General features: G+C 41.6%; 1 protein-coding gene across 40 annotated transcripts in view; it reads left to right on the plus strand.

The window, feature by feature from the left end:
• The window catches only part of LOC100869770 (CUGBP Elav-like family member 1-A), a 479,952-nt gene that overhangs the window by 146,450 nt on the left and 321,492 nt on the right, over positions 1-12,010 (plus strand). For 20 of the 40 annotated variants that reach the window (XM_086913393.1, XM_086913415.1, XM_086913417.1 and 17 more), the window contains one exon: positions 8,839-9,105. In XM_086913393.1, the coding sequence (XP_086769519.1) occupies positions 8,894-9,105 (212 nt within the window). In that variant the 5' untranslated portion in view covers positions 8,839-8,893. Of the gene's footprint in view, positions 1-3,569; positions 4,403-8,426; positions 8,668-8,804; positions 9,106-12,010 lie in introns of all 40 variants that reach the window. The other 20 variants (XM_086913394.1, XM_086913399.1, XM_086913402.1 and 17 more) reach the window with 7 other exon arrangements.

A 12,010-nucleotide genomic window follows, 5' to 3' on the forward strand; every position in this document is an offset into this window, starting at 1 on the left:
AAAACGAGAGTACTACATTTATAACGTTGTTACGCAAGCCCATTGTGAATCGTGGGTCGCGTGAGAATCATTTGCGTCGGTGTAAAAAAAAAAAGAAAAAAAAAAAAAAATATCGTAACGCCCTTGACGATTTGCAATGCTAATGACGTGGCTCCTGACTTTTCATTTCTCTGCAACATCCGAAATTATCATATAAAGTCGCCTCTCGTAAATAAATTCTTCGTTGTGCGCCCGTCTTGGGATCCTTTATCTTTTTTTTTTTTTTTTTCATTTATCTCGTGTAAAATTTTTTTAATAAATCGGTACATTAAATTACTGTGATGTTAGAAACAATGTTGGGTGGAAAAAAAGAAGAAAGGATAATTCTCAGAAAAATAATATTTCCACTGATTCTCTGTTTCTCTAAAAGAAAGAAAAGAAAAATATTTAGTCGTACGATAGTTGCGAGAAAAAGATCGTATATCGTTATCATCGTTAATTTTATTCGTAACGTGTAATAAAATATTTTGAATAAATATTTACTCATCCCCAATTTATCGATAAGTTAATAAATATATCGAATGAATTATTATTATTTACAAATTATGAATTAATAGCGACAAATATATTTAAACGGAATGACAGATAAATTTTCTGGTTGATGGAAATCGAACATTAGGATAAATGTATGGCCTCGTGGCGTCTGATGCTCGAATGTAGGTTGCCACCTTTTTTTGCTCCAAATTTTCCAGGGAAAGAATCCGGTTAAAATAGCTGCTGCCACCTAGTTGGGTCGGTGGGTGGGGACGACCTCTTCTTGTAAGGCTAAAACGTGCAACGTATCCGGGGAACAAGAAGGGGTCCGCCGCGGATTCGTGTTTACCTAGTCTTTTATGCTAATGCCGAGCTCTAGAATACACTTAGAAAATTTTATGTGACAGCGTTTCAACCGCGGCCTGTATATTCATTTATCTGGAAAACCCCCTTCTTCGCTTGAATTTCATTGCCCAATGACAATGGCGAAACTAAAAGCCGAAATTAAATTATTCGTATTCGTAGAATGTATTCGTATTTTTTGGCCGTTTTTCAATCCTTTCCAAAATTTTCAAAAGACTCGCTTTTGCCAACCATTTACTGTCGATGAGCTCGATTTGGAGGATTTTTTCTGCGAAGAAGTTCGAAACGCGTTTGCGTCCAATTGACGTGACTTGAACGAAGATTTCGAGGAATTTAAAGAAGAACTGTTGCAACTCCTCTTAATGAAAGAGCGGGTGAAAAAAATTGCTTCGAAAAATGGCTTCGATCGATCCTCCTCCTCCGTTACGAACACTTTGTTCGAAAAGTTGTTCGGCTCGAAATACTTGTTCGAGCTCTCTCATTCCAAACATACGGCTCGAAACTGTCTCGAAGATACTTGTTGGCGTTTATCGATCCGAGTTTAAACGTCTCTGTTGAAGCGTGATACGTGGTACAACTCGTTTCGAAGCGAAGTCTTTCTGAAAAAGTTACGTCACTACTTTGCTATCTCGCGCCTGTTAATGATTAATTGTTATATTGCCATGGAAACATATGTTCCATGCCGGATAACCAGCCATCCTCCGCTCGTAAATCATCGCGCCTGTGATTCGTTCACCCGGTTATTTTCCTAAAGCGTGTTGCGATCTCATTTATCGAATGATTTATCCCCGAGTTAAATTAATAATAGTAATAATAATGTGGAAGTAGAATATCTTTATTTTATTTCTCCGATATTTCGTTGCTATTCTTCCGAAAAAAAAAATTTGGAAAAATTCTAAAGAAAAAAGAAAAGAAAAAAAATACACTCGTACACAAGTATTTATTTCCACAGTTCAATCGAGTACAATCGGCAGAAATAGAAATAAAATGTGATAAATGATGCAACTTATCTACAGATAAGGTAAACTATATATAAAGGAAAAACTACTTAATTCCGAATTTTTCACTACATACTTTCTTCGTTTCGAAATTGTTATTACCGATCTTATAGTAATAATCTTAATTGTTTCAAGTGGTGGAGCAAGATAGACGCACGATGTGAAAACGAAAAGGGGGGGAGGGATTCGACATCTCGAGGAGTTGCGTGAAGTTGGCGACATAATGTTGAGTTAGGCCGTGTAAATAGAAGAGTAGCGACCGAGAGCTAGATGAATCTCTTGACTGAACAATACCTCTTTGTCGACTTGCAAACGGCTGTTCCACGCTTGCAAACAACTACTGGTGCTTAGCTATGCAATAACGATACCTGCCTTGCCGTTCGCATTGTTATTTCTGCGAGAAACTATACCTATCCCACTCCTTCCTCTTATCGACTCGAGTTTCATATTTGACACTTATTTACCGACGCGTACCCTCTCCACACGCGTTTCTTCGACGTCGACGTCATTCCTCGTTGCGAATATTTCCTTACGTTCGCGAAGAAATTATCAAGAAATTCTCTCTACGATTTATCTTCTCAACCAATTTCTTCATTCTTGTTCGACACTTTTGCATCGCTTAAAAGTATTCGCTCGAAAATAAAAAAATGTTGTGTTAAAGGAGAATAAGAAAAATGAATAAATTCATTTTAACATGCATGCATACATAAATAATCAAGAGTTAGAAAGAAAAAAAGAAAAGCTCGAGTTTAAATGACGAGTAATAAATAATGTCCATACGAAACAATACTATTGTTAAATCCACCGCAAGAAGAGCGAAAGAAAATCGAACTTGACCATAATTTAATTACGCGCGTAATCGTGTCAAAAAAAAGAAAAAAGGAAGAAGAACGTGCTCGTTTTAAACACACCGTCCTCTTTATTGTCCATTGTTGCCCGTCGTTGAGCATTTGCTCGCGCCATAAACGTCGAACATCTTTTATACCGTTTCATCCGCTGCAACCGTGGATCCTCCGCGTCTCGAGGACGTTGCTCGACGGCACAAAACGCGTTCCAACTTCTGTTATCTAATCTCGGAGAGCCATTCCGTGGCTCTGGCTCGTCGTCGTCTGCTGTCGCCAGTGAAGAAGTGTTTACTCGCAAACACGCCTCACCTTCCATGTGCATCCGGTTTTCACTCGTGGATTTCATCGCACACGCAGGTATGCGGAATTCGTATCGGCGATATATGGCATTCTTCTTCTTCTTCTTCTTCTTCTTCTTTTAAATAGTTTCGTTTCGATCTGTCACGAATACAAGGAATCGAAGGGGAAAAATAGAAACGAATTCTTAAAATAGTTTGTCAAGGAAATTGTGGTGAAATTTTTGTGGAATACCCTGTGGTGGGCCTTTGATTCTATAAAAAGAAAAAATTACTTTCTCTATTCGACGAAAGTTAGTCAGAATCGGTTCGATTTCGAGTAAAAGCCTCCGATCGAGTCGAGTCGAGTTCTCCACCTGCGGAACGATTCCTCCTTCGCATCGATTGCCCTCCAATTCCCGGCTTACAAGCTGGTAGAAGCTCGCACGGAACACCGAACGACCACTCCACCACCACCACCACCACTACCACCACCACCACCACCACTACCACTACCACCACCACCACCATCCCTCGACACGTCCCAGAAAACTAAGAACGCTCGTTCGTTGCAGATGACACTCGGCAGGCCGTCGTCGTAGGGTCGACGCAGCTTTCCACCTCCCTCCACTCGCCGAGAAAATCACCATGATCGTCGAAACGCTCGTAAGAATATCATAATCCATCCCCGCAACAACAACAACAACAACAATATCCTGACACCGCAACAAGTAGCCAAAGTAGCGTGTATATAACCCAACCTAATCGGCGAGTCGAATAAAAAACGTAAAAAACTCGTAAAGAGAGAGAGAGAGAGAAGAAAAAAAGAATTCGAAGCGAGGCAAGACGAAGAAGAAGAAGAAGAAGAAGAAGAAGACAAGGATCGAAGGCGGAGAAGGAAGAGGAGAGAGTAAAAAGAGGAGGAGAAAAGAAAAGAAAAGAAAAGAAAGGGAAAAAAACCGCGACGAGGAAAGCGTGGAAGCGTGTGTGGCAAAGTTGGAAGGAAAGTGGAGCGTAAATGCTCGCAGAGGCGCTTAAGCGGGCTTACGCGCGAGCAAGCGTATCGTGAGCCGGCTTCGTAACGTGAAAACGTGTGAGGGATGCGGCCCATGGGCGAAGGGTGGGGTCTTTGGGCACCGATAAGGCTTATCCGAAGATACGATGGCCGGCTGCTCGGCTCTTGTCGCCAGTCGTAGTGCTCAGGTGGCCGAGGCGGGATCGTCGTGCGCTTTAATTCACGCTCCGATATCGCGGGTACGCGTCTGTTCCGAGTATCACCATCGCTATCGCATCGGCCTGGCCGGGATCACCGGTTCGATCGAAGGGAGCCACGCGTGAGGACCACGGGACCCAGGTGGCCAAACGGTGTGCTCCGCAGGGGGTGACGACTGGATCGACCGAGGAACAGGTTCGAATCTCATGTGCATGATACGATACAGTGGGGGAAAGGATCTATAGTCGGGTATATAGAATCAATAGAGAGAAAACTTTTTCAACTTCGAAGGATTTGTCGAGAGAGATCAGATACGAATCTGATATCGTGCAAATAGATTTCTATTCCATTTTTCTTGTACGATAACTTTCTTCTCTGTAAAATTGTATCGACGGATATTACAGACGAGGCGCGCAACCAACGAGGTGACCAGCTCGTGTCGAATGTTTACGTTACGTTTTTTCGTCTTCGCGTTATCTCGTTACAGCTGCCACGAAATTTCTCTCGAAACGAGCGAGACGCGTTTATTTCTTTCTATTCCCTTCTCGAGATGTATCGAATTTCAACACTTGTATCCCATAAACGTTCAACTTCTCGGTCATCTCCGTTCTTCTTCTCGCTCATTCCATATATATATATATATATATATATATGTACAACACTACAAATGGGAATAGAATCTCGTGGAAAACTCGTTCTCTGAATCGTCGTCGTCGTCGAGATTTTAATTCGACGTCTCAAAGCGGCAAGAAGTGGTCAGCGAGGTGGAGGAGGAGGAGGAGGTCGAGGTGGGAATAGAGTGGCTGGAAGGAGCACTGCTCGTCGTCGTGAAACAGAGCTCCGTCGTCGAGCCTACGACGGGAACGCGCGGGAGAATAGAAGCGGGAACGAGAAGGAAGGACGACGAAGAGGGGGAGCGCGTGCGCGAAGGACAAAAGAGTTAGAGGAAGCAGAAGCGGAGAGAAGGCTTCTCTTTTCCTGCGCGCTTTTCTCAGCCCGCGGGCGCCGTTGCCGGTACCCTTCTTCTTCTTCTTCTTCTCCTTCTTCCTTTTCTTTACCTTCCACCGCCCTCCCTCCCTTCCTTCCTTTCTTTCTTCTTCTTCTCACCCCCTTCAGCCAGCGCGCTAAATTATTCCTGACCCCCTTTGACACTTGACAGTGGTGGCAGTTCCGGTAATTGTGCCTCCTCTATCTTCGCTCTCCAGACTCGAGTTTCGCTTTCCTCGCCTCCGCCCGTCTCAACCGGAACTGTTTCTTCCTCGCCCTTTCTTCCCTCCAATTCCAAGCTTCCCTTCGAATCGATTTATCGTTCAATTCGATTTATTCGATGGATGATCGGTGAGTGATCGGCACATCTTGAAGATATTTTCAAAATTGTTTTCGACAATTTTCCAAGAAAAGTAGATGACACAGATTCTCGATAAATAATAGTTAACAAATAGAAATTTAAGGATCCTCGAAGCAGCAGAATGGAAACGTTTTTTCGCTTCGAGTTATCGATTAATTTCAACGATTAATGCGAACGATGATCGGTTCGTATTTCTTTCTTCCTCGTTGCGTTTCCCAGACGCTTCCCAACTGGTGCACCATTCGAAACAAAGGGACACTCGACTCGGCGAAAATCCCCCTCCCCCCGTAGAAGGTGGTGGAGATGGTCGGCGAGACCCGGCAGTTTCTCATCTCTGCCCTATTTTCCAACGCCTCTGCGGTAAATACCGCCGGTGACTTGGACCCTTGCCCTCGAGACACGGGGACAAAGGGAAGTTTCTGCGCGCGAGGAGAGGTGTCGAGAGCGTGGACGATAATTCTTCAAGAAAATGATCTCGATGGATCTCGGTTTGTTCATTTAACTGGCCATTAACGGTGATTATCTTATTATAAAAAATTTTTCAGAGTTTTAAAAAAAATAGTGGTATTCGATTCCTTGAGATTTTGAGACTTTAATACTCGATCTCGGAAATCGTCCAACTTTTTTCATCCCTCTTCCAAAGACTTTTGTACCGCTCTTAATAACATAACCTTGCAAACGCACCACCGCTCCTCCTCGGCAAAAATTTAATCCAATTCGAGCCAATCTCACGAACACTTTTCCCGTATACACGCTCACCATGCCATACCTGTATCGTACGCGTATAAATCGTTGCATTATCCCACGCAATTATTTCCATCCATATTTATCCTGTTATACACTGTTTACTTATTATACACGAATACCCTACGTTTCATCCTTAATTAACCCGGCCGTAAAGAAGAGGCATGCCTCTTCCAAATTGTTCCTGAAGAAGCTTTTTGGAGATGTGGATGTGCGTTGTTGTTGTTGCAGCGCGCGAGGAACACAGGTGAAACAGGAGGGAAATCGGAGTAATCGGGGATAGTTGGAACACCTGGTAATACGGGTACGCGCAACGAGTCAATTAAAAGTTTAAGTTTAATTAGAAACTCGGCTCGTATACGCGCACATGCATACGTCCAACACACACCGATCTCCCTTAACGCCCCTCTTCGCTCGCCATTTCCGGTGACCGTCTTCACACCGTCTTCCTTTTTCCCTTCCTCGAGTCCTCCACTTCCTGTATCCGATTTTCCATTTCCTTCCCCCATTTGATTATTATACCGACAACGTTCAATTGTGCTGGGAAAAAGTTTGGACTTAGTTTTGGGTGGAATAGTTGGAAACGATTCTGCGATGCTTTGGTTGGGTAAAACTAAGTCGTGTTAAATTTCTTTTATTAAATATTTTTACGTATTTTTAGGTATTGTATTGTTCTAAATGTGTATGTCGTTGTAAATTTTGGAATAGGATGGAAAATTTAATATAATTTTATTTTGGGAATGAAGAAGATGAAGGTGATTCTTTGTAGAGTATTTTGATAAATTTTGAAATATCTTTTATATTTAAATGTATTTCGTTTATTAGAATAGTATTGGTTCAATTTGAATAGAAAATTTTGAAGATAAATTTTCAGATATCTTTTATATTTAAATGTACTTTCGTTATTATATAGTATAGAATAGTATTGGTTCAGTTTGGAGTAGGATAGAAAATTTGATTGATGATACTGGATAAAGAAGTTGGAATTAATTTTATGATCAATCAAATGAATCTCTTTAGTAATGGAATATTCTGTTAATTTGAATAAATTTTGGCGCCTTAAATATTCTTCAAATGTGTGATCCCTTTAGATGTACGAAATGAGTGGAATATAATTTTTCATTATAGTTGGATTCTATTATATCACACAATGGAATCAGATACAAAGAGATGAAATATAGAAAGAATGAAATTATCTCACGTGCGTGACTTATCGAGTATGTATAATTCGATCACTTAACGTGATTTTTATAAACCGAGCAATAAAAACGATTCGTCGATCGCGTTATGTCGTAGCCATCAAATTTTCAAATTTCGTTTCCAAATAAGCGATGTATATCGAGTTTCCCGATGGAATCAATATTGTCTCTTGTATAGAAATGGATTCTTAGGTATTGATACAACTCGTTTTTTTGTGGCAAAAGCTACCTTTACAGTTCGATCTTCATAAAATCAATATGTATGCAAGTTTCATGGTCTAGATTCATGGGGATTTGTCTACCTGTTTCCGTTCTTTGCAATCGAAATTTTCCAATTACCTGAGCAAACGTGGATCTGGAACGCGTTTCACGAATCGTGACAACATGCAAAAACGGATAGAATTTTTGCGCTGACTTTAAAACGGCGTTACATTTTTACATTCGCGGCACGGGTGATTTTCAAACCAGGGCAGATACAGGCAGTCGTTGAAATAATTTATCGATAGGAAAGAAAGAGAGAGAGAAAAAAAAAGAGAAAAAATTCCAATAACTCGATACTTTTCCATAAATATATCTCGATTAATAAACGCTTCGTACAATTTCTTTCGAGCGCGCTACGATAAATACGAAGTTCTGTCACAAGAATTATAAATTATACAATTTTTCTTTATTACTCGAATCTTCCTCTTCCCTTCCAACCTCGTCAATCGAATTATCGAAAAAGTCGATACCGAACAAGCTTATCGAAATCCGTTTCTAAATTTGAAAATACGAAAATAAGTTTTGTTAGCCGAAACTTCGTCGCCGTCGGTCGAACGCCGAGTTTACAACCGCACACGCACACCGTATATCGCCCTTCTCTCCTTGACACCTCGATACACACGCCCGAATAACAACATCTTTCTGTTTTCATTTTCTGTTTGTGTAGCGGAACGAAGGAGCGTGTGGTCGATGGCTGGCAGATTATCCGACAGTTTCGCGTCGAACATTAACCAGAGTGTGCAATAGTAACGTCGAACAGAATTTCCCTGGAGACAAATTGGTGCCGGTCTCATCGGTTCATCCGCGTCTCGTGCACGCTCTATACTTTCTGTGTCTAGTATTCGGGCAGAGAGAGTGAGCGAGCGAGCGAGAGAGAAAAAAGATAAAAAGAAAATATACACAAGTTTGTGCGTGGGATTGCTCGAGTAATAGAGAGAGAGAGAGAGAGAGAGAGAGAGAGTGAGAGAGTGAGCGAGCGAGCGAGCGTGAAAATGCGTATCGGTTGGTTAATCGGTTAGAGTTTGAGGATTGTTGTCGCCTTCAGATCGGAAACGACGAGTAATCCTGTGTTCCTCAAGGGTGAACGAGGCCGAGGGAAGGAGGCACCGAGATCCGGCCGCCGGGAGGACTCCTATGAAAATGCTTCAATCGTTGAACGCTCTGGCGGGTAAGATCTCGCCGGGCTCGCCGACCGACAGCAACGCGAACAAGGTGCACATGCACAACAACAACAACAACAATAACAACAACGTGGTGCATCATCATCATCATCCGTACTCGAAGCAACAGGCGCAGCAGCCGTCGCCGTCGTCGCAGTCGAGCAACGGCGACCAGAAGGAGAACACGTGAGTGTTTATCTCCATTACTTTTCTATATCTATCTCAACGCGTATGAAATTTATTCTTTCCTTTTTTTCCTTTTTTTTTTTTTTTTTCAATTCTCGAAATCTCGATCGATGACGCGTTATCGTTTTTATTATGAAAATTATATTATATACGCATAGTTTGTTATTCATTATTTAGAAGGAAATTCGCGTAGGAGGAGGATGGAAATCGAATTATCGCGAATTTTTTTATCCCGGGGAAACAGAAGGGGTTCGATTAGTCGAGGTTGTTCGACTAAACAAGATAAGAAAATCAAAACTCAGTGTGCCGCGCTAGTTGAATTACGGGCGAGCAATGTCGCGGTAACAATGAAAATGCAATTTAATGCTCGTTACGGGCCACTTCCCGTCTGCACCCCCCCTACTTTTTTTCCATCATCGTGTTATTTGCAAAAGCTGGGGAGAGTAAGATACTTCGGTTAATGGAAAGGCTGCTGCCCTCCCCCCCGGGAATACACGATGCTTCCTCCTTGAGAAAAAGTCAAGTGAATAATAGCGGCCGCGACGACCTCTTTAAAATTGGAACGGTCTTCCTTAAATTGATTAATAACTCTTTTCTTTTTTTTTTTTTCACCCCTCCCCCGTTCTATCATTTTAATCGTTTTTCTTTCTTTCTTGATAAAAATACTTAATTTTTTGAATCGTAATTATCGGACACATTATAAATTTCGTTTAATATATCGTTCCAATAAGAATATCCAATATCCCTTTCCATAAACGTGGAATTCAAAAGCTTCTTGAAATATTCACGAAACACGGAATATTCAACTTTCTACTCGATCGGAAACAAACAAAGTTTGATACAAAACTCCAGACCCGTTGAAAAAAACCCGCGATTAAATCGTAAATTGACGAAAAGTGCGAGTCTCTTGGTCCAACGTGGCGGCCTTCCTTCGTTATTTCGTTACTTGTTGCCGCAACGAATAAGGGAGCGAACGAAGGGAGCCTAAAATAACCCAGGCAACATTCCTGGACGCGAAAGGGGGCGAGGGCGCGCCTTGGGCGCATCGTCTCCTCGCTCTTTTCGCCCTTTCTTTTCGAATCTTCTCACCTTCATCCACCTTCCCCCTCCTGCGGAGTAAATGCCTCTAAAATATGCACCCGGCCAACGTAAAATACGATATTCGAGAGGGGCGGATTCTTGATCCAAGAAGCTCGGAAATTCTGTTCAGGAATTCAGTTGTTCGCGGGAATGAAGGATTCACGCGACGAAATTAAATCGTTCCACTGTGTTTCTTCTCGTTTTTTCCTCGAGTTTCGAAGATTCTTTTTTTTCTTTCTTTGCACGCAACGCTCTAGAAAATTGTTCAGAAATTGTAAACGATTTGTAAACGGTTGAAAGATATAATTTTTAAATACAGTTTTACTTTAATGAATATTTTCATAGAAAATAAATGAAGATTAAATTTTTCGAACAATTTCTCTCTCTGTCGAATCGCGTTCAGATCACCGAGTAATCGACCAACGAATATATAACGAAAGAAGTTTGAACCGTAACGCAATAATAATTAACTGTCGTATCTCGGGCGCGTAATTCTTCAAAGTTTTTCACAAGAAAGAAATGAAAGGGCGCACACGTTCATTCGTCGGGATGAAAGCTGAAATACGAACATTTCGATTTCAAACGTATCAAAGGGGAAAAGAGAAGCCCTCGAAAAAAAATATTAATTTCAAAACGTTTCGTCGATAATTTATATCCCCCACGGTACACTGACGAGCATTGATTTACAACCATTTTTCCGCCCAACAATCGGAAACGAAGCCCCGACAAAAATCGCAGCGATGAATACCGATCCCAAAAGCCTATCTGCCGATAAATCTCCCTCCCCTAAACCTTATTTTTTCCCCTTTTTTCCCCTGGCACGATAATTAACGCACTTTCTACTCGTCCCTGTTTTTTCCATTCAACCGCGTGCTCTTATTTTTGAAGAATATTATTAATTTTCTCAGAAGAAACATAACAATTTCGTAAACTCGTTAATCGTTTCTTCGTTCGATTCGCTCGCATAATTTCTATATACTTCTCGTTGACAATAATCCGAGTTAGACACGATAGAATCTTCGAATTTTCCCTCGCAGAATCGTGGTTTTCGATCAAGCTCTCTTGCGTTAAATCGTGGTTGAACGATCCTAACAGCGGAAACTGGGAACTCGAAAGTGGCGCCGGAATAATAAGATAGCGGCGAGAACGAGGAGTTAATTACGGGAAGTGTTGGCGGTCTGCGGCGAGTTGTGCATCGCGCGTAAGTTGTCGAAAGAGGCGTTTAAACGCGTGTAGAGAGGGGAGGGAGCGATAGAGGGGTTAAGTGATACGTGCTCGGCTCGAGGGAGGAATTCGCTTAACAAAAGGGCGAGGACCAAGAGGACGGCCACCCTTTATCTGGATCCGAATGTGCCTCCTCCGTGTTGTTGCGAGCCGAATTAATTTCCACTCGTTGATTTCTATCTTTTATAAATATTTGTCATCACAACGCGAGTTTATCGAGGCGGTTTTTAACCATTTCGAGGCCGAATCACGGTGGTCAACCCTTCGAGGAAGGGAATTATTTCGCAGAATATACGAATTATTCTTCTCTGGAAACGTAGCATATTTTGTTCCACATTCTCACGAGATTCCTCGATAATAAAAATCACCAAAAATGGTAAAATTGGTTTGGAGACGCTTGTGTCAGAAGGTTGTGGAAGAAGCAGAGCAAAGGTTATTTCTCAAATTTCTTCATCTTTATTTGGATTAATTATTTTGAACATATTATTGTATTTCCGTATAATGTTATTCGATTTCAAAGTGTAATTAAAGGAGGATATACATTCGATATGTTACCGAACTTTTTGATCTCGATAATCGACTCGTCGAAATACTTGATTTT

This window comes from Apis florea, unplaced genomic scaffold (assembly GCF_048593485.1).
Source record: "Apis florea isolate Af1SG1 unplaced genomic scaffold, ASM4859348v1 contig_3496_pilon, whole genome shotgun sequence".
NCBI classification, from domain to species: domain Eukaryota; kingdom Metazoa; phylum Arthropoda; class Insecta; order Hymenoptera; family Apidae; genus Apis; species Apis florea.